Source organism: Populus nigra, chromosome 4 (genome assembly GCF_951802175.1).
Source record: "Populus nigra chromosome 4, ddPopNigr1.1, whole genome shotgun sequence".
Classification (NCBI taxonomy): domain Eukaryota; kingdom Viridiplantae; phylum Streptophyta; class Magnoliopsida; order Malpighiales; family Salicaceae; genus Populus; species Populus nigra.
In genome coordinates, this window is record NC_084855.1 from 478,876 (window position 1) to 505,481 (window position 26,606).

The 26,606-nt window shown below is 36.4% G+C and overlaps 3 protein-coding genes across 8 annotated transcripts in view; 1 reads left to right on the plus strand and 2 right to left on the minus strand.

Annotated features, from left to right (window-relative positions):
• LOC133692774 (uncharacterized) overlaps nucleotides 1-10,702 on the minus strand; it is a 40,496-nt gene extending 29,794 nt beyond the window's left edge. The window contains exons 1-13 of one of the 5 annotated variants that reach the window (XM_062113914.1): nucleotides 10,288-10,702; nucleotides 8,686-10,045; nucleotides 8,042-8,254; nucleotides 7,733-7,947; nucleotides 7,273-7,347; nucleotides 6,608-6,679; nucleotides 6,421-6,519; nucleotides 5,703-5,774; nucleotides 5,517-5,631; nucleotides 4,994-5,062; nucleotides 4,541-4,829; nucleotides 4,348-4,429; nucleotides 3,096-3,764 (exon numbers count right to left, since the gene is read on the minus strand). In XM_062113914.1, the coding sequence (XP_061969898.1) occupies nucleotides 3,348-3,764; nucleotides 4,348-4,429; nucleotides 4,541-4,829; nucleotides 4,994-5,062; nucleotides 5,517-5,631; nucleotides 5,703-5,774; nucleotides 6,421-6,519; nucleotides 6,608-6,679; nucleotides 7,273-7,347; nucleotides 7,733-7,947; nucleotides 8,042-8,254; nucleotides 8,686-10,045; nucleotides 10,288-10,422 (3,213 nt within the window). In that variant the 5' untranslated portion in view covers nucleotides 10,423-10,702 and the 3' untranslated portion in view covers nucleotides 3,096-3,347. Of the gene's footprint in view, nucleotides 1-3,095; nucleotides 3,765-4,347; nucleotides 4,433-4,540; nucleotides 4,830-4,993; nucleotides 5,063-5,516; nucleotides 5,632-5,702; nucleotides 5,775-6,420; nucleotides 6,520-6,607; nucleotides 6,680-7,272; nucleotides 7,348-7,732; nucleotides 7,948-8,041; nucleotides 8,255-8,685; nucleotides 10,046-10,287 lie in introns of those variants that run through there. The other 4 variants (XM_062113915.1, XM_062113912.1, XM_062113913.1 and 1 more) reach the window with 4 other exon arrangements.
• A 3,748-nt stretch (nucleotides 10,703-14,450) lies between these two features.
• LOC133692329 (uncharacterized) lies at nucleotides 14,451-23,492 on the plus strand. Of its 2 annotated transcripts, XM_062113192.1 has the most exons (28): nucleotides 14,453-14,912; nucleotides 15,009-15,096; nucleotides 15,232-15,307; nucleotides 15,423-15,487; nucleotides 15,574-15,618; nucleotides 15,695-15,795; nucleotides 15,924-16,065; nucleotides 16,230-16,291; nucleotides 16,366-16,439; nucleotides 16,531-16,601; nucleotides 16,768-16,855; nucleotides 16,954-17,026; nucleotides 17,107-17,202; nucleotides 17,716-17,821; nucleotides 17,930-18,023; nucleotides 18,105-18,188; nucleotides 18,280-18,436; nucleotides 18,609-18,805; nucleotides 19,191-19,235; nucleotides 19,544-19,572; nucleotides 19,665-19,786; nucleotides 20,074-20,121; nucleotides 20,258-20,382; nucleotides 20,502-20,794; nucleotides 21,209-22,139; nucleotides 22,263-22,334; nucleotides 22,777-22,893; nucleotides 22,988-23,492. In XM_062113192.1, the coding sequence occupies exons 1-28, from the start codon at nucleotides 14,558-14,560 to the stop codon at nucleotides 23,030-23,032; spliced, it is 3,801 nt and encodes a 1,266-aa protein (XP_061969176.1). In that variant the 5' UTR covers nucleotides 14,453-14,557; the 3' UTR covers nucleotides 23,033-23,492. The 2 variants fall into 2 exon arrangements, with proteins under 2 accessions (XP_061969177.1, XP_061969176.1); XM_062113193.1 differs by lacking the exons at nucleotides 22,777-22,893; nucleotides 22,988-23,492 and adding an exon at nucleotides 22,418-22,627 and having other exon boundaries at nucleotides 14,451-14,912.
• Nucleotides 23,493-23,627: 135 nt separating this feature from the next.
• On the minus strand, nucleotides 23,628-25,504 carry LOC133692330 (WUSCHEL-related homeobox 8-like). The gene is made up of 3 exons (XM_062113195.1): nucleotides 25,057-25,504; nucleotides 24,313-24,714; nucleotides 23,628-24,132 (listed from the first exon to the last, which is right to left on the minus strand). The coding sequence occupies exons 1-3, from the start codon at nucleotides 25,214-25,216 to the stop codon at nucleotides 24,047-24,049; spliced, it is 648 nt and encodes a 215-aa protein (XP_061969179.1). The 5' UTR covers nucleotides 25,217-25,504; the 3' UTR covers nucleotides 23,628-24,046.
• Between the last annotated feature and the right edge of the window lie 1,102 nt (nucleotides 25,505-26,606).

Here is a 26,606-nt window from a genome sequence, read left to right on the forward strand (position 1 = left end):
AAGTATTTTTCAGTGTTTGGTTATATCATGAAAAATAAGCTGGAAAATAACTTATTAATGTTTTATTTTTTTCAAGTTTATTAAAATAATGAAGACCAAATCTTACAAATTAAAAAGTTGAATGAGAATGAAATTGAAAAAAATATAATTTCATAAATTATCTCAAATAAAATAAATAATAATCAAAATAATAGAGAATAAATTTAAAAAATTAAAAAATTAAAAGATGAAAAAATTAAAATAATAATAATAAACATTTCATAAATTATTTCAAATAAAATAAGTAACAATTAAAAGAATGAGGACCAAATTTGATAGATAAAAAATTTCAATTAAAAATTGATAAGGGAAAAGCAAATAATAATTATAAAAATATGGACCAAACTTAATATAAAAATTAAATTCTAAGGAATGAAATTGAAAAAAAAATATTCAAAACAAAATATATATAGAAATCAAAAGTTTGAGGACCAAATATGATATAATCAGCAAATAATATGACATTTCTAAATTTTTCACAACTCCCGAAAAGTGTTTTCCACCTAAATTAAAAGGAAAACATTTTCTTGGAAACTAAGTCAAATTTTTTTTTGACTGGAAAGTATTTTCTGTTATTCGGAAAGTGTTTTTCGTTGACCAACTTTTCTAATGACAAATAAACACAGGAAAATTTAAAAAATAGTTTCTCGAAAACCACTTTTTAAAAAACAAACACAACCATAGTAAATCCGTATTGCCCACGTATTGAAGTTGAAATACTGAAAACATTATCAAACATGCATGCTCTTCGAGGCTCTTGTTCAGTTCAATATGAGATCAAAGTTGATATTTTCAGCAAGGAACCATGATCTCTCCTACATTTATGTGTATGCTAAGATTTCGCAGCTTCAGCAAAGAAATCTCAAGACCTGCCACAATGATCTCTTACGAGATAAAATTCTTGAGACACGAATTTCATTGAAGGTCAAGATTTTGGATTCGAAAGTAAGCAAGAAACTGTCTAATGAAAAAGGAATCGAACCAGTGATGTAGTTGTGATGTAGAGAAAGTCCATACAAATTTTCAAATTCCCTATTTCTGAAGGGATCGAACCTGTAATCTTGAAAGACTGATGTAGTTGTGGTGTAGAGAAAGTCCAAAACCGGTGTTTATTGTCTAGCTTACATTGTTAAGCAATTCAGAGCACCAAAAAATAAGAACTGAAGAAATGCAATGCCAACTGTCATGGTGAAGCAGCGTCAAATAAAATGGAACTTGAACAATATGAGTTGATGGGTGAAAATGAGACCATGAAATTTCACCACCATTGTTTTCTCGTACTTCTCAGTTTGTTTTTATTGGTCTCAACAATCTGTCACTCTAAAGAACAGGCATTCTATTTTTTATCACGAACAGTGGCATTTGAAAACTAAGAAGGCCAGTCAGTCAATCCATCCTTTCATGGAAAGAGACCGTGTAGAAAATAATTGCTCGCGTCTTGGATCCGGCCATGTTTGCGTCTAGTGCTTGCCTGCGAAATTTATGAATGAATTAAGTGCATGGCTTTTTCATGGACTCATCCCACGTCTTGTAGGGCCTTTGTTTCATAAATAGAGTAGATAATCCGGTTGCTTCCAAGAGCATGCAATGGGCAAACTTTCCTTTAAGTGGTTGAGTCGAGACAGACAGTGTTGGGAGAGCACCCTACTAGACATGGTTTAATGTCCTGGAAAAATATCCAGCATGCCTATGGTAATAAGAAGAAGGCCCCACCCTACCTACATACACAACCCTCCACACACACACACATACTACGACCCTAACTCCATGAATCTTCCTAGTTCCTTACCATCCCCTCCTTGGGTTGACCCACCCACCTCACCCACGTCCCCGTCTCTCCCCAAGACCACAGTGCACCCCACCCCGTATTTCTTAATTTAACCCATAAAATCAAAAATTAAAATTAAAATCCCAAAACTTTACCCAACACCTCTACCCTCTATCTATATATATTCTCAAATCCTCGAGCACAACCCAAATCATACCTCTAGTTCTAGTCAACAAAAACACCTCATCCCTCTCTGTCTCTGACTCTCTTGCTCTTCTCTCTTCACAACAACAAAAACAAAAAAGAAATGGATGGAAGCTGCGTAGATGAGAGCACAACTAGTAGTACTGAAAACTCCATATCCATCACACCAACCTCCCTCACTCCTCCACCTCCAGCTACCACAACAAAATCACCACCTGAGTCACTTTGCCGTTTTGGGAGCGGCAATAGTGTGATTCCATAAGAAAGCACAATTAATGTCAGTGTCGGTATGTGGTCCATTAACTCGATGATTTTGGAAGGACCATCTTTCTTGGAATATTGATGATGCTCTTTTTAGTGACTTTTATTTGCAAATGACCACTGCAATTTGATAGGTGGGGCAGTAAAAACTCCAGCACAAGCACCGTAGCCCTCTAGTAATATCAGAAAATACTTTGGTTTAAATTTCCAAAATCTATTGCATTTGATGAGCACCATGCCCATATATAAACTTCTTTGGGGAAAATAAAATAAAGAAGCAGGAATGATGTGGGGCAGTAAACTCAAGCGAAGAAAACAATACGAGCACCGTACCTATATCTAGCATTCCAAAATACAGAAGGATTGATCTTTTTTCTTTTCACCATAAAAAGCCGAATCAACTTCGACATTCCTTTATTATTCCAGGAATAGCTATTTAATTACTACTTTATAGATAAAATACATTCACCAAATAAGAAGAAAAAAATTCATCAAATCGGAGCCAAATCCAACATGCAAAACCCAATAAGAGTCCACAACTTGCCAATATGGAAAAGGCTCAGCTAACGAGCTCATAATCTCATTCAGACATAGCCTAGTAGCCGAGCTCATCTGGATAATAGAAATATCCAAGGAAGCGCGTGGTCAAAACCCTCAAGGAAGGTCACGCGCCTCCAAAACCGGTGTTTACTGCCTAGCTTACATTGTTAAACAACTCGTAGCACCAAAAAATAAAAAATGACGAAAGGGAATGTCAACAGTCATAGTGAAGCAGGCAGCTTCAAATAAAATGCAATGTGAGTTGATGGAATGCCAAGAGTCATTGTTTTCTCAAACTACTCGGTTTTTATTGGTCTCAAGAATTTGCCACTCAAAAGAACAAGCATTCTATCTTTGATCTGGATGCCCCCCAAACATAAGTTTTTTTACCTCAGCAAATAAAAATGAAGCAAGGCCATGATGAATAACTTTACAACAATGCAGCATTTCAACACAATCTATACAGCACATACAAAAATTGGCAACCGTAAAAAAAAATGGAGAGAGAGGGAGGGAGGGGAAAACCAGATTGCTGCTAGAAAGAACTCCAATTGCCAGAACTCTTTTTGGGAGTCTGATCTTCAGATGAAACCTTAAAGGGGGCACTGGAGCCAAATGGATCTCCATCATCAAATGAAGAGAATGCACGACTGTGGCCAAAATCTTTGGAACTGTTTATGGAGTCGAACCTTGTAAGCTTTTCTCGTGGTGAAAAGCCTCCTTCATTCATGCTGAAGGAATCAAATCTCGAGTAATTGTCAAAATGGTCCCCTGCTTCGCTGAACCTTGGAGAGTTGCCAAATCTTGACATTGGGGAACCTGCAACAGATTCTTCAAAAAATATACTCTTTTTCTGGAAAGTATTCGTTGTTGGTGTGGATTCTGTTCTGATTGGCTTTAGACCAAAATCATCAGATCCAAAGAAATCTCTCTCGTTCTCAGAAGAGTCCTGCTAGATGACACAACCAAATAATTGAGGGCAACGTGAAGAGATATCTCAGACTTTTATTATTTAATCGATCACTGCAACACCCATCATAGCAGCAACACCAATCCATAAAATAATTTTAATCACAATAATTTGTATCTTTAGCATTGTTTATGTGCTCTAATAGCACATGGCATCTCTCACAAAGTTCAACTCACTGTATCGACAATGGATATGCATCTGGATATCTCATTGGATGATAAAACCTGAGAACTGCACACAGGTATATTTCACAAGACTTGCCAATAGTTTCACTTCGACCAGAGTGCCTATGTACAAAAACATGGAAACCTAAGGATAGATGCATGGCCCAAGGTATGTGCAAATATGATGGTAATAACAAGAATATGACTACATTTGTAAACGCATTCCAGCAATCATGATGTGAGGGTTAAATCAATATATCACGTGCAATTCCTTAATGAAGTGATCTATAAAGTGATAACAGCATAGAATGTGCTTCAGCAAGCTACAATTTGAATATCCAACATGTATCCATGCTCAATTGCAGTAGAATAAAAGAGTGCTTCAGGAATATTGGACTCACCTTGTTGCCTGCAGGGTTAAATCCCCAGACTGAGTCCACATCATCATTTGTGTCAAAGGCACCCCAGGTTGATTCATCAAAACTTCTATTGCCAAAAATATAAAGTTCATTATCATCATGAAGTAGGCCAACAATCAGCACTAAAGTAGGAGGCATGTAGGTAAAAGGCATGGAAACAAATTGATTGCTGTACCTATGGGTATCCATATCTGCTTCAGTATTCTTGGCAAAAACATCAGCAAAGTCTTGAGATGGACTTTCTGAAGCAGCCCTTCCAGCTGGACTGCCTTGAGGGCTTCTTGCAATTTCATCTTCACTGTGGAAATATGCAGATTCACTCTCAAGCACATGTTCTCCAGTAAAAATTCCAGACCTCCCATCTCCATTTGACAATGAATCAGGGGTTAAACTACCATCCGCAGGTGCTCTCTCCTTTTGACCAGGAGCACTTTTCACATCAACAGTGAGCTCATTGGAAAACCCTGAAAGTGGAAATGATATGTTGCATGGATAAATTCGAACTAATATTTGTGCAATATTCTTGAGAAAAATCCACTCAATTCATGGCATTTATTGGAGATTGGAAAGGCAAAAGGAAGCATGAGGTGTGATAAATAGTTCAATGTAGGGTAGGTAGAGAGCATACCTTCATCTTCAAACTTATCCCAATCTTCATCCCAAGTAGCAGCACCCTCTTGAATTCCTGGTTGCCAGCCTTGAGAATCACAAATGCAAATCAATTATGACGGGAACCATAACATATATTAATTCATTCAGGAGTTAATGGAATTAATCAAATTCAAACAAAATATTCCACAAGCTGAACAATAAACCAAAAAAATCCCAGAATGTGCTGCAAATCATAAAAGCGCATCATTTATCTTGTTAATTGAATTGAATTTTGCTAATTGAATCAAATTCAATTCTGTCAGTGAATTGGATTCAAACATCCTTTTATTAAGGAATCAAATTCAAGGAGCATCAGTTAGCACATTATCTAAGAATGTGTCACACTACTTTAGCTTATTAACAAAAACACATCAAGCAGCAGATCCTTTTCTTTGAGCTGGGAAGGGCTTGCTCAAATGTAAAATAAAGCACAACTGCTATTTTAAGAACTCAGAAGCAAGGCACACACTCTGGCACAAAATAGAGAGGATTGAGAGTACCAAAAGGAAGCTCAATCACGGCAGTTGACTTAACATCCAGTCCATGTTTCTTGCAGCGTTCAGTTAAAACCTTCAATAGCTCATCAAGGTCTGATTGTATACGATCAGCACGAACCTATGACACCAAAGGATGAGTGTTGGATAAAATCTCCAATGACTTGCCATGGTTAAATTGTTACTATTTACCTGAAGAATACCATCCGCGCTGCCACCTTGTTCCATGTTAGTTATTGCTTGACGCAACTCCAGCTTTCTCTCCTAAATGTTATAAAGAAGAAATTTATCAAGGGATATAATTTCATATGTTAGCATTTTACTGTTATAAGACCAGACAAGCTCCATGATTTCAAATGGTAAGCGGTTACAAACTAAATGCCACCAATTAAATAAGCACAACGCATGTGTTTTTTACTTCTCACATCCAGGAAAAACTTTTTGTCTAAAATCTAAGCATGTTAAATAAAAAGACAAGGAAAGGCCATTGTTGAGACAAAGAGAGGAAAGAAATTTTGCTTTGTTAACATTACCATTATTATACACTTATATGCTAAAACATGCTATAAACACAAGTCAAGGACTTGGAACCATGATGCATCTCATAGGAAAAAAATTCATGGAAGAAAAGAATGAGAATCCATGTTAAAATAGGAAATCATGGACTGTCCACTTTGGTTAAGTAATGAGGCAGAAAGAGTTGGCATCCACTTATTTAAAATTAGCTTTGATGAAATCAGTTCAGCTACTCATGTATACATGTGTGTATGTGCTGTTTGTAGAACTATTTATTTCCATGTATATGAAGAGAGACAGGTGAGGACTTGTCAGTGAAGTTTGGACATTCCAAAAGGCTTGCAGATGGGAAATCACCCGACTCATCACTACACTGGAGAGGTACAGTTCTTACCTGAATGTCACGAAAAGTTGCCTCTTCAATTGTTAATTTAGATGCCACTTCTGCAACTTGCTTGTACTTCTCTTCATATTTCTTACCCAGCAACTCTGCCTGTTACGTAATTTGTTGACATAGAACCCCATAGAAGTCCAATTATTATAAATAATAGACACCAAATTCTTTATATTTCAGAGCATACCTCACGTTTATCTGCCAAAGCCCTTTCTGTGATTTCATTTAGCCTATTATCACATCTGCTTTTATACAGAACCTGATATACACACAAAAAAAAGACAAAAAATGAGAAAGGTGAGTTAAGAACAAATCCATTAGGATGTTATACTGTTCATAAAGGTTGACATACTGATTGAATACTAAGGATCTCTTAATCAACAGAATTACTGCACGGTAGATATATTAATATGCCTAGTTGATGATCAAGGGGAAGAAAATAACATGAACAGAAATATCCTAATGAATAACATTCATAGAAGACACGATTTTTCCATAAAAAGCATCTATTTGAACTACATCTGTCATTACTCTACATCTTCCGATGATAAATGATCTTAAATGGTCATCAAAACAAACAAGCAGCACCAGATTCTTGTTGATATTTAACCCAGATCTTGTTGACTGACATTCAAACCACCACATTATAGTATCACCAAACACCACATATAAGGCAAGCAAGCATCAGGCCATGTCTGAAACCACCCTTTTCTTAAGACTCGGGACTTCATGTGCATATTTAATTTTCATGCATCAAATATTGGCAAAACAGTTGGGTATCAATGAAAAGAAAACCGAGAAAAAAAAAAGGAGGGATGGGTGGGGAGGGGATAGACAAAAGCAGCTACTCACAAGATCCTGCATTTTAGAACGGTAAAACTCAATCTTCTCTTTGGAGTCCAAAATCAGCTTCTCTGTTTCATCACTCTGCACCAAATATAACATATTCATTGAACTTCAGGAATGACTTTCAAGACTATACATGTCTCCTTAAGTACAAAGAAAGATATGGCGAGCAAAATAAAATTGGAGAAAAAAAATATGACAACAAAACAGTTGGAATCGGATGAAAAACCATGACCAGACAATTAGCAAATTGGATTAAAAGCAATGGAAATTCATTTTTCTGGACCAAATGAAAGTGGCAATTCTTTTTTGCTCTTGACATCCAACTGTTACTGTTCAGATTAAGATAGAAATTCATTTTGCTATGGTTAGGGAAGTTCAAAAAGTTCAACCAAAAGTCAAAAGAATTAAAATATCCAATTCAACTATAGTTTGGCATGCGAGCCAAAAGGGCAGAGAATGGTGCCTTTTTCTCTGAGGCTGTTCCATCTTGAATCATTGAGTTTGCCGAACTCTGCTCTCCGCCATCATGTTGGTTCAAAAAGGAATCCTCCAACACTGGAGCTCCTGACTTGTGTTGATTGTTTACCATGACACCATCAGGCTGGGAGGCAGTTACTGGAACAGGTGGCCTCATGCCAGGGACAGGGGCCATGGATCGTGTAGGCTGCTGTCCAAAACCTAATTATGAGGATGGGAATGTCAAGAAAATTTCATCCGCTAGAAAGAAAAGAATAAGAAATAAAAGACCTTTCAAAGAAATTGTAATCCATACCAGGACCCCAAGCAGCACTTCCATAAGCAACTTTGGGTTGACCCGTCATGGACAACAAGGTCTCGTCGTACATAATATTACTTGGAAGAGCTGCTGGAAGAGGATGGCCTTCCCTGTACCGCTCCATCAAATAAAGAGCAAAGCAGAATTCCCTCAAAGAAAGCATGCTGTCACTATCCTGATCAGATAAATCCCAGACCTGCTTTAAAATCTCTGCAAAAGGCAAATAATGACTTAATAAGCATAAGCAATCAGAAAAGAAAAGGAGATCTGCAGTTTTTATGCAGCAACACACGAATACCAATGAAGATTTATCTCAATCATATCCAAAATCAATTTACAGTCTAGAGAAACCATCATCCCAAAATAATATCAGACAAGGCAACTAGGCAATAGCTTACAAAGCATTACAAATACAACAATGGAGATTCATCATATCATATCCAAAATCAAACAATACAGTCTAAAAACCTACATCAAATTATAAAATCTACAAAAACCAAATCCAAAATTAATGTCCAATTAGAAATTTGACTCCCCCCATCGGAAGGAACCCACACAATATGGTTAATTTGCCATGAACCTTTTATAATGCTTAATCCACGGAGAATCCATAGCCATGTGGAAAAATGAAAATCCATTACCTCTTGGTAGCCTCCAGCTCAAAAAAAGATTCCGTGCCTGCTCACCAGTGATTCTTCCATCTCTGTCAGTATCTACTTCCATAAAAACTTTATTATACTTCTGAATGTCTGTTGGTTTCATCTTTGGCCATGAAAGCTGTGTGCTATCAGAAGATTTTCCAACTCCAACTGAAATGCCAGGTGACACAAGTGAGGCAGAATTTGAAGCTGAAACTTGTTGGCCTGGGCTCGGTAATGATTGGGTTCGTTCAGGCTGACCACCCAGAGGTTGCACAGCAAAAGCACTCTGAAGTGAATCAAGTGAGCTGGACTTAACTGGACCTCGGGCTTGGGCATCACTAGAACCCGAGACAATGGAAGATGAGGTTGGGTTGTTAACAGCTTTCAACAGTGAATCAAGTGAGCCGGACTTAATGGGAGCTTGAGTGCCACTGGTAGCTGAAGAAGTAGGCAGAGGGGGTTCTTGTTTTGTTGCAGTAGGGGTTGCAGAAAACACATCACCACCGAAAAACGAATCAGAGGCGAACCCATTTCCAGAAACAACTTTAGAATCATTAGCAATGGGCTGAGAGGAAACTGAGCTTAGAGGTCGCGGCTGGGAAGTAGTGGTGGGTATAGATGGCTGGACCCCTCCAGGGCTAGTTGGAGCTCCACCAGTCCTTCCACCAAGCCAATCACTTGATATGTTCGGGTTTGAGACACTGGGAGTTGGACCAGCAGAACCACCAGACATGAATTGAGGTGGACGGGGGGTGGTTCCAGTAGGCATTATGGATGATGGACCCCCCAGACTACTGGAAGGCATACCCTGAGGAGGTCGGGAAGCAGTTCCAGTAAGCATTACTGACGATGGACCCCCCAGACTACTGGCAGGCATACCCTGAGGTGGACGGGAAGCAGTTCCTGGAGGGACACCCTGAAGTGGTCTCATAGTTTGACCATGCCGAGGAAAGTACTGTTGGTTCATAGTAGCATTTGGAACTCCTGGTCCTCTAAAGCCAAAACCTTGAGATGCTGTCGGAGCAACAGCACCCATCTGCGTGGCAGATGAAGCAACCATTTGAGGCGCAGCCGTTGGAACTCCTGGTCCTCTAAAGCCAAAACCTTGAGATGTTGTTGGGGCAGCAGAACCCATCTGCGGCACAGGTGAAGCCGCCGCCATTTGAGGCGCAGCAGCTGTGGCTTGAAGATTAATTTGCGGTGGGGGGATTTTTGCTGCAGCCGGTCCATATAATGCTGCCTTGACAATGTCCGGTGTCAAATCTCGCTTACTCTGAGCAACAGTTACAAGTCTTAAAGCATTAAAAAACTCCGGCCGGCCAAGGAAGCCAGTTCGACTCTGATCAGCATGCATCCATATCTGCATCCACATTAAAAAAAAATATCTCGAGTTAAATATCACAAATCCTCGCATCTAATATTCCAAAAAGAAAATAAACAAACAGTTTTGACCTAATTTAATCGAATCCTAGATTTCAATTATTTTCAAATTGATTAACAAAATCGACTTTTTCACCATCAAGCATCTATTTAACTACAATTTTGACCTAATTTGGATCAAAACGTGGATTCAACAGAGTATATAAAGGAGAAAGGGGTGACCTGAGCAAGGACTTGTTTGGGCAAATTGGATCCTTGAAAGAAAGAGACAGCTTCAGCTCCACTGATTCTTCCATCCCCATCTAAATCAGCTCTCTTAAAGTACGCTTCGAATTGATCCATGTTTGGCACCGCCATTTCTACTTCCTCCTCGGATTTAGAAGATCACATGAATATGAATTGAATTCGATGAGGAAAATTAAAAATCAGAGAATTTGATTTTGTGGGATCGAAGGTGACTGGAATTTTGGTGGTTAGATCGAGCTGGAAAAATGTTTGGGATTTTATTCGAGTTTGGATTTGGGGGGTTTAATTAATTAAAAGGAAAAGGAGATCTAGTTTGCAAAAAAAAATTCCCCAGATCGACAGGAAAGCAAAAGGAGACTGTGATTTCAGCGGTTCGTGTTTGGTGTAAAAAAAAATATTTGCTTGAATTTATGATTTAGCCTCAGTTTCCTTGTTAAAATTAAAAATGTACCGTTATCGAGGCTTGATATTTTCAATTTAACCCAATTCTGGTTTTCGAGTCGGGTGACTCATGACTGTAATCTTAAGAGGATGATATAATGATTTAGGAGGAAATACTTGATAGTATGAGTTTAGACTTTAGGAATATTATTAGTTATGAGAATTTATTAATTCATTTGAATGCTTTAAAATAATACGGGAATACTTCTTTAAAATCGCTTAAAAAAGGATTTAAACATTATCCATTATTATAATTCATGTGTTTTTTAAAGTCATCGAGATAATGTTTTTCATGTGTTTTAAAATATTTTTAATATAAAAAAATTTAAATTTATCAAAAATAACTTTAGAAGAAATTATTTAAAAAAATACTTTTAAGTTTTATTTGCATTACTTTAATATATACTTGGTTTCGATTAATATACTAGCAATGTTGCTATGATACTATTATTAATATGTTTGGAATTGTGATAATAGTGGTAGTTTAAAGTGTTTTTCAATTAAAAATACATAAAAATATACTTGGTTTCGATTAATATACTAGCAATGTTGCTATGATATTATTATTAATATGTTTGGAATTGTGATAATAGTAGTAGTTTAAAGTGTTTTTCAGTTATATATAAAAATAAAAAAATATTTTTTAAAAAATATTTTTGATATTAACACATCAAAATAATAAAAAAAATACTTTTAACAAAAATAAAATAAAAAAACACACCTTATATGTTTAACTAACTAAACTTTTGATCCCTCCCTTCCGAATTTCCTAATTTAGTTATTGTATTAAAAGATAATTTAAAAAAATTGTCTGCCTGTTTTTCTTTTTCTTTAAAATTACCATCTGTATGAAGTTGGCTATTGTCTTGTAGAACAATTATTTTACTTGTCTTTCTTTCTTCTTCTTTTTTATCACCAAACGTTTGGCAACTCTTTACGATTTAGTAATTGAAATTAAAAACAAAAAAAAATGATTTAGTGTAAATTCAAAATAAAAAGGAAGAACAGCATTTCACACCAAACAGAATATACTGTAAAATGTTCTCATCAGTTATTTAGCAGCAAGGACAGCAACTAATAAAAATTCGATATCGGAGAGATACCAGATGCAATGGACTCTGGTTTTGAGATCCAAGTAATGATTAATTAAACCTTTACTATATGTAATGCAGCCGACTCTGTCACCTCAAAAAATATTAACTGCTAGCACGAATTTTTTAAGTACGTGTATAGTATCATGATAATTTTTGTTATTATAATTTTAAAATACAAGTTAAGAAAAAGTTATAGATTATTGTTTTTTTAATCAGAGTTATGAGATGAAGTTTTTAACGAGACTCTTGTAAAATTATAATATGTATCATATACTTTCAAACCTATAATCAAGTTAAAACACAAGTTGTGCCACGAAAACAAATTGAGTTTAAGATGGTATTTGGTATGCTGGACAAAGATGAAACGGGTATAAAAAAAATTATAGAGTTATTTGATATATTTTTAAACAAAATAAAAATTAAATTTTTATATTGTTCAAGGTTGTTATGGTGGAGAAATTCTTGTCCTCCTAGCTGGAAGATAAAATTGTTTAATTCTCTATACACACAGGTTATTTATTTATGAAATGACTATACTGTTCATGATAAAATATATTTTTTTAATGTCTAGAGTAAGAAAAATTTTAAAAAAATCAACGGGTTTTTAACAGGTTTTGCTTGGAGGTTAATTCAAGTTTTTTATAAGTCAAGTTAGGTCGGTTCTTTCTCTATTTTTTTAAAAAACTCACACTCTACTTTTTACTTGTCAATTTGATTGACGAGTGGTGACCCGGCTTGAAGTCGACTAAAACCAAGATTCGGGACATGGGTCGAGATGACCAACCAGGGTCTTTTAAGGTTAGCATAAGGATAAAAGTTATTATTATCACATTTTTAAAACTCAATTTGGGGATTGACCTGAAATAAGACTCGTGTCATAGGTTGGGTTAACAATTGACTCAAATCAATGCATGAATAAAAATAGTTATTATAATAATCTTAAACTTTAATTTAGGATCGACCCAGGACAAGGCTTGGATTATGAGCTAGGAGGGTCAACTCGAATCAAGTCAAGTTGACGTAAGAAAAAAAATGGTTATTGTTAAAAATTTAAAACAAGTCTTAAGAGTCGACCTAGGGCAAGACCCGAGTTACCGGTCAAGAGAGCCAACCCAGGTTGATCTGGGTCAACGTAAGGATGGAGGTGGTTATTGTCATAGTTTTGAAACCAATTAGGGGGTCGACTTTGAGCAAGACTCTGGTCGAGAGGGTTAACTTGGGTTGCCTTGGGTCAAGATAGAGATAAAAAATAATTATTGTCATGGTTTTAAAACTTGAGCTAGACCAGGGTCGACCCGGGCCAAACCAAGGTTAGAAGCTAGGAGGCTCAAATTCGATTGACCCGGGTCAAGACACAGATAAAAATGATAGTTATCATGGTTTTAAAAATTGATTAGAAATCAACCCGGGTCATGGGCTGGGAAAATCAACCTAGGTCACGATAAAAATAAAAATAATTATTATCGTAATTTTAAAACTCAATTTAGGGGTCAACCCAAGTCATTGGTCGTAAGAGTTTACTTGTGTTCACCTATTCTTCAAAAAAGAACCAGTCCAACCTCATTTGATCATTAAAAAAAAATCAATGAGTTTTTTACATGCATTCTATCATGAGTTGACACAGTCGCAAGTCGATATGGAGTTTTGTTTGGGCTAGGTTTAGAGGGTGCTTGACAGTGTGATAACGATTGCTTTTCAAATAACTTTTGTGCCGAAATGCATGTCAATGATTTTTTTTATTTTTTAAAAATCATTTTTGACATCAACACATCAAAACGATCCAAAACATACAAACTATATTAAATTTTAATAAAAAAATATTTAAATTTTATGGGAACACGGTTTGCACCGCGTTCCCAAACATATTCTTAATTGATTCTTTTTCTGATTTTTTTAAACATGGAGTCCAAGCTCGTGTCTATAGCCATACTGAGTTTCATGACTATAATTATTATAATATTATTAAACCCAATACTAAATATAAAATAAAATGAAAAAAATAACAATATCACGTTATTTTTTTTAAAAAATATATAAATTGGACAATAATATATATTAAGGATGAAATACAATTTTTTATATTTTACATTAACCTTGTATTTGTATATTTTTTATGATTCGATTTAGAAAACAATATATATTATGATACACTACACATGCCTATTGTTATTATTACAATATGTTGATTTATCTTATTCAATATATATCAAATATAATTTAAGAAAACTTGCCCTATTCAGTCAAATGCATACTAAATACATAACAAGATAGATATTTATCAAGTATAATCAGTCTAGCTCAGTTAATATTTTTTTAGCATATCAAAAACTACCTAAATATCTAGAATTCAGCTGGATCAATAAAAAAAAACAATACAACAAAATCTAACTTGATTAAAAAAACTGAGCGTAAACCAATAATATGATTGGAAAGGTAAACAAACCAAATTCCACGAACAACCATGATTATTAGATTCAATGTGATAAATTATCTTGAAATTAATTTAGTTTGACTCAATTGATTCACCGTGTTAATTAGTAAAAATCGTGGTTTGTTTCAATGTGATAAATTATCTTGAAATTAATCTAGGGGCGTGAAAAAAAAAGAAGCTACCGCCTAAATCCAAATAAACAAACCAAAATCTCCCGCCAAAATGCCACGATTTACCCGAACAAATCCCTCTGCACCCCCCTCAAAATTCTCACAAAAAAATGGTGAAACCAACACCAGTAAAATGCTCAAACCCTAACCCTAAAAAATCCTACCACATAGGAGGAATTCAAGTGGAATTCCCATACAAACCATATGGAACGCAGCTCGCATTCATGGGCAGAGTCATTTCCACGCTCGATCGAGCCCAAAGAGACGGCCATTGTCACGCTTTACTCGAATCCCCTACCGGTACTGGAAAATCGCTCTCGCTTCTTTGTTCCACTCTCGCCTGGCAACAGAATTACAAATTAAAGAATCAGTACGCTAATCTCACTCACTCTACACCGAATCCCGAGGCAATCACCGATCCTCTCGCTCACGGCGGTGGATTTGTTCCAGAATCAACGCCTTCAAGTAAGTTCAGGACTTTTAAAACCCTAACTTTTTTCAATTCTGCATCGAAATTTGCCAGTTTGTTAAAGAATTTTGAGTCTCTGTGAATTGCTGTAGGTACTGAACCTACAGCGGCTGTGGAGCTGGCTCAAAAGGTGGCAAGTAACAAAAAGAAAAAGGCTGTGCCAAAGATATACTATGCTTCGTAAGTTTTCTGTCTCGAATTAGTAGTTCTAGTAATGTTTTTCTTACATGGTGATAAATGCATAATGATTTACAATGTGAAGGAGAATCTTTTTATTGAATGGGTAATTATTTTGCTGTTTTCTGTTAATTGAAGGAGGACACATTCCCAAATTTCCCAAGTGGTTAGCGAATTTCGTAAAACTACGTATAGGGTGCCAATGGCAGTGTTGGTAGGCTCTGTATCTTTCCTTTAGTTATGGCTATTAATTTGACAATAATTGTGCGTTGATGCTTCGATTCAGGTTTTAGTTATTTCCGAGGACTTATTGTTTTAATATTTACCAGGCTTCAAGGAAACATTACTGCACAAATGTACATGTAAATAGGAAAGAGAATATTGATGAAGAATGGTACAATTTTGAGCTTTGGGGACATTTTTTTTGTTTGCAAAATTTTATTGGTCCCTGTACTTGAAACATGTTGTGGAAATTTTCAGTAAGCTGCTTTTGAAGGACAAGGAGGCTGGATGCCTACAATTCAAGTGGGTTACTTTTCTCACGGTATGTGGTTGCTTTAGTTTTATTGTCCCTCACAACAAAATTATTTTTCACAAACAGAAATGCAAATAAAGTCAGAGGTCATCCTTCGCTTCAAAAAGGAGGTTGCCATGAGGTGCATGACATCGAAGATCTTGTTAAAGTTGGACAAGTTGTTAAAGGTTTATTTTCAATATATTGTAATTTCACATAAGATTGGGCCTGTTTAAAAGTTTGGCATATGGCTTGTTAAATTGCTCGGTTCACTCTCAACATCTCTGAAGCTTGATTATTTTTTCTCTCTTTTTAGGCTGTTCATACTATGCAGCTCGCTCTATGGCAGATGATGCACAGTTGGTTTTCTGTCCGTACAATTACATAATTAATCCAGTCATTCGAGGAGCAATGGAAGTAGACATTATAGGAGCCATTCTTGTTCTTGATGAAGCCCAGTACGTATTGCAATTTTCTGTTCAATTACTGAAATGTTATACATAATTTGCCACGTGATCCTGAATGGCTAATTTGTGGTTGAATTTCTTTGTTCAAGTGAGTTTCTCCAGTTTTATTTCTGTATAGGCACTACATGATACCCTGAATGTTTCTGGACATGCAGCAACATAGAAGACATTGCTCGTGATGCTGGTAGTGTGGATGTTGAAGAAGATGTCTTGCAAAGTAGGTCACTGACTTGCAAACATTTGATTTTTTTTTTTATCTTTCTGTTGCTTATTATTGTTGTATTGCCAAAGAATTGCAGACCGAATTGCAGGAACTCTGTCCAGTTGATCCCATGATTTACCAACCATTATATGAAATGGCACAGGTAATTGTTTGAGTTATTATGATTTGCGATTCTGTTTGTGCAGTCTTATTAGTCATTTTAATTGCCATTGCTATATGCTATGAATGCACAGGACTTGTTAAGTTGGATTGAACGGAGGAAAAATAAGCTGGAGAAGCGTGAATTTCAGCACTACTGCTCTTGGTAAGTAAATTTGTCTAATGTTTTATACTTACTACTATCTATATTTTTCTACATTCAATTTTATGTATTAATGATAACTTCCACCTTTCTGAAGTTCTATTCAGATTTGTTTTGGTGATGGAGGCCTTTTGCACTTATTAGTTTCTCTTGCTCCCATTTGTTATAGTTGGGCTGGTGATAAGGCTTTGAGGGAGTTCCAAGAAGCCAATATTTCACAGCAGTGCTTCCCAATCTTGCTGGATTGTGCTAAACAGGTTTTTTGTCCTCCTAATTGTATAATGCCTTTTGAGTTTGACACACCATTCACTTTCTTCTCACCATTTGCACTGTTCATCAATCTAATCTGCTGCAGGCTATCAAAGCTGCAACAGATACGGAAGCAGAGGGCTCTCATTTAAGTGGCATGTCGGTGGTATTATTGGAAGGTTGAGCTTCATACTCTGCTTATTTTACTTGCTCAAAAAACTTGATATTCTAATTAACTGCTTTTTAAAATGTCAAACAGGGTTATTCTCTTCACTCACTTATTTCTTCTCAAGAAATGGATGTCAGGTATCTGATTTTCAGCTTGCTTTGCGGCGATATGTTAAAAGAGATGGAAGTAAGTGATCAGCTGGTTGTTTTGTCAATTTGTTGTTGGTTAGTATACAATGCACAATATATTTGCTTATCAATTTATTACATAGTAGTATATTTATTAGCTGATGAAGATTAGTAGGCTAAATTTCTCATTTGTAATATTTTAAAATTGAAAGGAACAGGAAGAAGATTAGCAGGTTAAATTTAGTTTAATGCCAATTGTTAAAGCTATCTTTCAAACAGCACAGGAGTATTTGTTTGGAGAGATTATATTTCAGGTTATAAGGAATCAAGTACTTGGTACTCCCTGAAAGCTTTCTGTTTTAAGCTCTGTTTAGCAAACTCAATGAGATTACTTTCAAAATTCTGCTGTGCTCCCACACTTCCAGATGCTGCATTAAAAGAATCCAATGATAATACTGTTGTGACTGTTGCTGGTTTTGCTAGAAAACAAACTCATGCTCTCATATTCTTTTTATAGACAATGAGTGAGAAATAATCTATAATTTTGCTATTGTTCAAATCGTGCATGCAGAAAAGGCTGGTGACTGGACTTGTACTTTAAGTTTGTGGTGCTTGAATCCAGCTGTTGTGTTCAAAGACATAGCTGATCTTTCTTTGTCAGTCATTTTAACATCAGGGTAAGCTGGAGATATAAAAACCATGTTTTGTGCCTGCAGTTCATATAAATCAATTAATCAAAGTAGTATTACTAAGGCAAACACTTGTCTGTGGTTTCTGTTCTCTAGGACTTTGTCACCAATGAATTCTTTCTCATCTGAACTTGGGGTTCAGTTTGGAACTTGTCTGGAAGCTCCGCACGTAGTTGATGTTGAATCGCAGGTTTGATTACTCCATCCTTTTGTATTTTTCTGTTATAGTTGGTTCCATTTTCAGGTACAAGCTATCAATTTTTTACTGCAGGTGTGTGTTTCTGTAATATCGACCAGTCCTGATAATTATCCATTGAATGCGAGTTACAAAACAGCAGATTGTTATACCTTCCAGGTACCCCGTGCATTTTATCATTGATCTTTGATGATCCAGAGTGAATTCCTTTCCATATATTAATAAGTTGCCATGATAATTGGTTGTGCAGGATGCCCTTGGCAAATCATTGGAGGAAATCTGCAAGATTGTTCCTGCAGGCTCTCTTGTGTTCTTCCCTAGCTATAAACTGATGGAAAAGCTGAGCAATCGTTGGCGTGAAACAGGCCAATGGTCGCGATTAAATGCAAGAAAGCCCCTCTTTGTTGGTAACTCAAATTACTGATTGCATAAATTTTTTTTCTGTACTTTCAGTTACCATTTTGTGTTGTGTTAGAGATACCTTGTTATTTGGCATCTGTGCTTGAGCTCTGTTTTCCTGGCTGTCTCAATGGAATTCCTTTAGTTGGCTTGCAAATTACTTTATCTTGATTATTGCAGAGCCCAGAGGAGGAAGCCAAGAGGATTTTGACTCGATTTTGAAGGGTTATTATGACTGCATTCGTCGAGACAAAAGACCTGCTCTTGGGAGAAAGAGAAAGGTCAAAAAAGTGGATGCCAATCACTTAGATGGAACTGAATCAACTGACAATTCTGAGAAAGGAGGAGCTGCATTTCTTGCTGTTTGTCGAGGAAAGGTATGCCAACTTTTATGCCGAGGACACCTGTAATCAGCCAGTTGGAGTATTGGTGAAGGGTTAGGAGCTAAGTCCATTTTGGTGGTGTTAGCTAGGAAGAACATTGCTATAACACCGACCAGATTTTGTTTTGTCTTTGGATTGAAGGGCTTTAATGTTTGCATTGGTGGAATTTTTGTGAGCATGGTTAAACAAGCTGCAAATGATAATTTAGCACATTAAGTTATTCAAAATGATTGCAATTCCAACGTCTGCAATTCTAAATAGTGCACTATTTTCAAGTTCATGGGAATCATTATGCTATTATGTTGCTGTTAAGCTCTTTCAAATTCACATACCACCTTTCTCCCCATGCATATGCTAAATTGCTGTGTTGTTCACGCAGGTTTCAGAAGGAATAGACTTTTCTGATGATTATGCTCGGGTAGTTGTATCCTTCAGTGTTGTTTGAAATATAATTACCCGCATTTCTCTACTTTCCTTTAATCTGAGTTGGGTTCTTGGTGCTTCTTGAGTTAATGGAATCTCTACTGTGTGCAGATAGTTGTTCTTGTGGGATTGTCACAGGTTTAAGTGAACTTGATTTTAGGGATGATAATGGGTCCTTATAGTTGGTTTGTCAGTGTCATTTTGAATATCTTCTCCTTCTTTGTCATGTTAAGAGCATTTCATTGAATTTGAAGCACTATTGCTTTTCAACCTGGATGGGTGTTTTACCTTTAACTGTGAATACCTCAGATAGTAGTTGGCATTCCATTTCCAAACATGTAAGAATTCTTACAAGCTCTGAAAACTTTTTAAAACAACAATTTTAATTTTTTTTTCAGATTTGCTTATTGATATTGACATGTTTTATCAGAAATGATATTCAAGTTGGTTTGAAGAAGAAATATAATGATGCATACAAAATGTCCAAAAACCTTCTTGGTGGAAATGAGTGGTACTGTCAACAAGCCTTTCGAGCTCTCAATCAAGCTGTCGGTATGCCATTTGATTAGCTTTACAATTAATGCTTTCCATTTGGCTTGACATAAAGCATACATATAATCCACAAGCCTTTTCTCTTTCTCCAATTTCTCCTCTTTGACTACACCTACTATCTCCTCTTTTTCTTCTTTCCAACTAGTAACTCCCTTTTGTTTCTTCAGTTGGATACTCGTTGTTTTCTCTATCTCCCTCCTTTTGTTGTCTAAAATTCAAGCATTATCTGATAATTGCAAAACATGATTAATGAATTTGGGTATAATTCTTCATTTGAATTCATGCAGGACGCTGTATACGGCATAAGTTTGACTATGGGTCCATCATCCTATTAGGTAATTCATTTGATTGACCATTGATCAATGATTTTTTTTTCTCTCCCTGGTACTGAAAATATCCTTATGATTTGACAGCACTTTGCTGTTGTCTCTGTTATTTTTTTGATGTGGCTTTTATTTCATTGGCAAGCAGATGAGCGTTATAAGGAAGAAAGGAATAGAGTATACATCTCGAAATGGCTAAGGAAATCGATTCAACAGCACAACAACTTTGACATGTCTCTAGAAGTATTGAGATCCTTTTTCAGGAATGCCAAGGTCTTCTGTTTATCTTCATGTGTTTTGCATTTAATTAAGGAATTCCATCTTCCTTCCATGGTCTAATCAGCAGGTGAATGATAATATTGTTTGTGGTCTCTGCTTCAACTTATTTGCAGGAGAAGGTTGGCAAGAATATGGAAGAATTCTTGCTGAATTCAGATGCTAACAAGGAGAAAAATATCCCTCAAATGGATCAAATCGTAGGGCACACAAGAAACAAAAGTCAGAAACTGAGCAATTTTGATCAGTATGGAGAGAAAATAATCTCTTTGACAAAGTGTGAAGGTGCTGTTTCAAAACTGAAGTCCCAAGATGATGTTGAAATACAGGCTTCTTTTCAAATAGACGATGAGTTGGAAAGCTCTCAAGAAATCATTGACCTAGAGTGTGATTCCCATATAGGTTCAAGGTAAATGACTTGCCCTGTTATTTCGTCATGTTTTTGTTATCTTTGCAAGTAATGTAATTCGCTACTAGCAGGCACTATGGTCTCATGCATTATTTAGAAGATTTCAGTTCCAATTATTGTGCTGTACTAGCAAGTTAGGTATTCATATTGCAACTGGTAGTACTGGTTACAAGCATTAACCAGGTTTATTGCCCATGAACATGGTCTTATCATGCAAGTGCCAACAAGCTCAAGAAAAGAGACAACGTAAAAAACAATCATGGAACTTCGGCTAGTGGATTGCATTTTAAAAACTACACCCAGCAGATAGAATAATACAAATGACCTATCCTCATTCAGTCAAGAAAGAAACTACATGCTTGAATTCCCTTGCAAAAAATATGGTCTGATGGAACATATCGGATTCCCCTTCAGGTGCTCTGAGGCATCTTTCCATGAAGATCCAGAAATAACCCTTGTTGAGGAAACCCCTGGCATGGGTGAATGTGGAGCTGCAGCTAGTCCAGGATTCTTCTCAAAGGATGGCAACTCTAGCTCAACCATGATGCAGGCCCCTAATGAGCTTGCAGATCAAGGGTTAGTCTCTTTGGTGTCTGTGACAAACCAAAGTGCTGCTCCAGACAAATCTCAGTGTTCAATGTTGGTTACTCCTGAAAAAGAGTTGACTATAACTACCTGCAACCTGAGACCAGAAGTAGAGTCATCTTTGAATTTAAGTGTTAATTCTCATACACAGAAACGGAGGAAGTCCATGGACTTGTCATTAATAAACCTTCAAGGAGAACAATCTGATACCTCCTATGCTGAAACTCCTGGCTGTGTTAGTTTCACTAGAAGCTCAGTCACTAGTGGAGACACAAATCGCAGGATTGAATTTGGTTTGGAGACAAACTGTAGAGAACGTCAATCTGCCAAGCATGCTTCTCCATTGATGCCTAATTCTTGTGCCACTTCATGTGCATCTTCTGATTCTCTCATGGACAAGAGATTGCAAATTTCCTGCTCCCTCTGCAAAAGCCCATTGGGTCGTCCTGAGAACAACCTGTATGTTGAGTGCTCTTTGACTTCTTCATCAAAGGTTCACCTAGCGTCTCTTGTGAAAGAAAGAATGGAGCGTTGTGCCAAGAACAACTCAACATGTGTACCAGTTCTCGTGACTGACATCTCATCAGTTGATCAGCGTCTCTGCAATATTGCTCTTCAAGATGCCCAGCAAAAAGGAGTCTGGAGTGAAGAAGATGGCTGTGTTTTCAACTCAGTTTTTTGTCCCTTTTGCAGTATGTCTAATTGCCTTGGAGTGAAGATCATGGCAACAGATGCATCAAATGTTCAGTTACTTAACAAAGTAGGCTTTAATTGGATCCTGCATTTATTTGATGCTCCAAACTAAGAAAAGCTTGTCTTTATCTTTGGTTGGTCCTGCTTTGGCAACAAATCTTAACCATTCTGAATACTGTTTCACTTGCAGATATTATTCTATACTGATTGTCTGGAATTTCAGAATCTTGAAGCATCAAAGGACTTAGAACCTATGGATAAGGTAACCTTGTACCATATGTTTTTTCCGTTTTGTTATTATGCAGTTGGCTCGTTGCTTTTTTTGTAATACTGCTTTGGATATAGGAGAGATGGCATGGTAATTCATGAATCTGTCTGACTTGGTTGAAGGAAGTAATAGTAGGGGAACTGCAAAATAAAAAATGAGGTAGTGTTGAGCTTGAATTCCTTGTGAGCATGTGGCTTGACAGTCTCCCTTTACTTCAAAAAGTGTATGGACTGCTACAGCAAAAATTGAGGTTGTGTTTGAAAAAATAAATATTACATTCAGCTCAAGCGATGAAGGGGTGCGATGCTCGTTTGCATCTCTGGTGCAAATTGTGCAACAGAAAGAAAACGTTAATATCACTAAAAAGATGATAGGTGTTCGTTTCATTTATTTTCCTCTGTTAGTGGTTGAATAATGTTTCTTAACATGGAAGCAGGATTTGTCGCCAGTAACCCGCACAGCCATGGATAAAACTGCCTTGTTGAACTCCCTTGATAGATTCTCATATTCCCCACAACCTATTTCTGGAGGCTGGAGGACTACAAAGTCAAAGGTTTGTGATTTTGAAATGCTTCGGGCTTTATGGGCACAGGGCATTTTACCTGCGGAAAATTTGCATATCTGAAACTCATTTCTGTTGGCTGCAGTTGAGACTACCGAAGAGAGACGTGCTTTCTAATACGCAAGGTTAACAATGACCTAGGGTTGGACATTCTGATTTCCACCTCTAACAGTCTTCTACATGTGTATAATGCCATGAAAATCATTACGGGCTAGAGCGAAATCTAGCTTTTTCTGGAAATTTATATCTTGGGACAATTATGGATCATCTTAAACTAAGCGCGTAACGGCTGCAACTGGATTCTGAGTTAGGCTTCCCAGCTGCTACATTGATCATGCAACTCTTGATGGATAATTTCATCGCCTCAGCATCCAGTCTATCGAGGAAATAGACGTTGCAATCCAAAGTAATTGAGTTTGCAGGATAAGACACTTGTTATTTTGGTTGTAGAGAGCTTTTATCCAGAGTGGGATTAATTGGTCTTGATCAGGATTTGTATATTTTTGGTGGGTGACTCGATATGTATATGCTGGCTTGGTCCTTGCAGCTTTTAGCAATGAAAAAGACGAAGCTGATAACTTGGTGAATCATTGTATCTCTTCATGTCTCTTCTGATAAATACAAGTCTCAATCCCCTCAGCAAGAGTTCATTGTAGACATATGCTACAGTTATAATTTCTTTAAAGATAACACAGCCTAGGATTTTACCTGCAAATAGAAGGTAATTTCTCCCAAAAAACTTGCTATAGAAGATGCATTCCATTCAGATTTACATGATGCTCGGTTTCTATTAAATCAGTCCATTTTTACACACAAAGCATATGGTCTAGGCACTATAGAATCATAAAGATCCATTCAAAGGGATGGAATACAGAGCTTGACATAATCAGAAATAAAAAATTTACTACCACTAATACCATGATATTTCACTCATCTTAAATAACCCAGATGGTTGGAATTAGGCAATCAGTAAAATGCATGCCACAACGATAGTCCTAAGCCCTAATAAGCCTTGTGAATGTAAGTTCTCTGTGTACCATGTTATCTTTCGCTGCATAAATGCTCTATTATATTATTGTCAATATCAGCGTCCTTGAACTCAGCAAGCTTCTACCGGAGCATCTCTATCGATCTGGAAGAGACATCATCCAAACAAGTCATATTGCTCCATCTGCCAGTACGGAACACAGCTCCCTGGGGATTCAATCTTCCCCATCAGCTGGTCAAATCCTGCACGCATGAACCAGTGGCATTAAGAGCATTCATTTGCTCGGAGATGCTCGTATTTTGTATCTCTGACCATATATGTTTCCTTAAGAACAGAGGTCTGTTCGAAACTGGTTCAAGTGTCAAAAGGAACTCTTAATGCATGAATCTTACGGGAAAATAAGGGCAAGCGTATGGGAGTACCTATGTCTGGACTGTTGAAGTACATATGGTCAGCCATCGGTGTGGTGTTTTCGTCAGGTTGGCTGTCTTCTGCCCTGGTCTTCTTCTCTTTAAAAGACTCAATATCTGTCTCCATTTCAGATTCTCCATTGTTTGGCACTACGGCTGATTGCTTTCTTTTTGAACGAGCTCTCCTGTTTTGGAACCAATTATAGACATTTGTTTCAGAAATTTGGCCATGTTGTGCGAGTTCCCTGGTTATATCTTTGATCTTCTGCCTGCCTGGAGTCGCATTGCATTGTTCGAAAATCTGCTCAAGGATTTGAAGTTGCGCTGGTTTCGGTGTCCACCGCTGCCTCGACCCTATCTTGTGGACAGCAGATGACAGTAATGGATCACAGTACGGATTCCCAAGCCCCATGCCTAAATCAAAAACAAAACATTGATGATTTCCATCCACAAACCTAAGTAAAACGTATACTTACAAAGAAATTAAGAGGACAATTCATCAGGGAAAATTAATTAGACAATTAATGGCTAGTCAAAGAATTATCTCAGCAAAACTTGCCCCCATACAACTTTCAGAGACAGAAATGACCAAGAGTGCTTTAAAGAGAACAAATTGCATACTAGTCCACAAAAGTAAAGTAACATAATTTCTTTCTCCATATCCAAGAATTCTCAAACCCTACTGACTTCCCCCGTCGATTCAGTTAAAAAAATACACAAAAACCCATTAAAGGAGAGAAAGAAAGAGAAAGAAACCAGCAAAGTCCTGTTGGGCAGAGAGAGCCTTGTGCATCTCAACAAGCTGCTCACAAATAGTGGCATAGACAGAGATTTGCTTCCTCAACATCTCCATTTGCTCATCAGTCATCACTTTCACACCTAACCCTCCACCATTCTGAAACCTCCCCTCCTCCATGAGTCTCCACTTCCTCTTGACCCTGCCTACCTCTTGACAGGCACTGGTATATATGCTAGCCCCTTTTCTTTACCTAATAATGTTTCACTTTCTATGACATATGGTTGTAACTTTAGACACAGTTTGGCCGTAGAAGTAGAATTGAAGTAATCACAAGACAACAACAGGAAGAGGGTCTGAGGTCTCTGTATAAAGTGTTGGAAAAGGAAGGAAGGGTTGGCATAGTTCAGAGTTGGGATGCTGACGGACTGCGCATTTTAGCATGATTGAGCGGGTTTCGCGCGTCTCTACATATAAAGGTAAAGATATCTTTCTTGCGTCCAAATCTTGCTCTTATATAAATCATAAATGTTATAAATAACGGTAAATTCCATTTATCCTTTTCTTTCCTCGTAATTCAAATTTTACTTTCTCTGAATTTATTATTTATTTATTTATTTTTGTGAGAAAACCCCATCTAAAAAAATTATAGTTAAAAAATTAATATTTCAAATAAATATTAATATCGAGGATGGTTCTAGTGATCAATATATTTAATCTTTCTTTTAATTTATCAAAATCCAAACTTTAGAATCCATATTGAAGAATGAATATATTCTTAAAAAAAAATAAAAAATGAAATTTATTTTAAATTAATGTGCAAAATGGTAAGATGATGTAAATATTATCTTGATTATCTAGCTACGAATCTTCCAAATGAATCTTTCAAATGAAGGGAAAGGAATTATTTCCTAAACCATGATTAGAATTTCAATTTGTGGTGGGTTATGAGCAAGTGGATTCAAATAATTAGAAATTGAAGTTGGAAATACGCATGCACGAGAGCAAGATCAAAGTAATTTCAATGCCTTGAATCATCGATGCTGGCTTTCATTAGTCATGGAAAACAGCATTCCATGTGAAAATCAATAGCATTCCATGTGAAAATCAATAGTTCAAACATGTGCTTGAGTAGGAAAATGGAGGTGTTGGTCAAGTTATGGACATAGTTACATGCCCCCCTTGTCCTCGTGCCTAGGCTAATGTTTAATTAGTAATGATCCATTCGGGTCTAAAATCAATATTGTCTCATTTCTAGCTAAATTATTCTATTTAATCTACCCCTTCCAAACCAAAATTACTAAATATGATTGGTTTCATAATTTGAAGGTCAAATTTTAGATTACAGAGTAAATTAACTCGAGTTATCCTGGTTTAATTGAAAATAATATTTTTTAAAAAATATAAATAATATTATTTTTAAAAAAATTAAAAAATAAATTTAATTTTAACCTGATCATATATTAAATAGATCAAGTTTAATTTAATCAATTTTAAACTAGTTTAATTTAAAGCTTGTATTGAGAAAACATCATATTAACTAAGTTGTATTTAATCACCTGTTTCAAAC

Bases quoted from the DNA above. Each gene is read 5' to 3' on its own strand.
- LOC133692329 (XM_062113192.1), top strand. From the start codon at position 14,558: ATGGTGAAACCAACACCAGTAAAATGCTCAAACCCTAACCCTAAAAAA. The intron at 17,203-17,715 runs GTAAGTGATCAG...TCGTGCATGCAG, and splicing joins ATATGTTAAAAGAGATGGAA to AAAAGGCTGGTGACTGGACT. The intron at 18,189-18,279 runs GTACCCCGTGCA...TTGGTTGTGCAG, and splicing joins CAGATTGTTATACCTTCCAG to GATGCCCTTGGCAAATCATT.
- LOC133692330 (XM_062113195.1), bottom strand. From the start codon at position 25,216: ATGGAGGAGGGGAGGTTTCAGAATGGTGGAGGGTTAGGTGTGAAAGTG. The intron at 24,715-25,056 runs GTTTCTTTCTCT...TTTTTGATTTAG, and splicing joins TGCCCAACAGGACTTTGCTG to GCATGGGGCTTGGGAATCCG. The intron at 24,133-24,312 runs GTACTCCCATAC...TCATGCGTGCAG, and splicing joins CTTCAACAGTCCAGACATAG to GATTTGACCAGCTGATGGGG.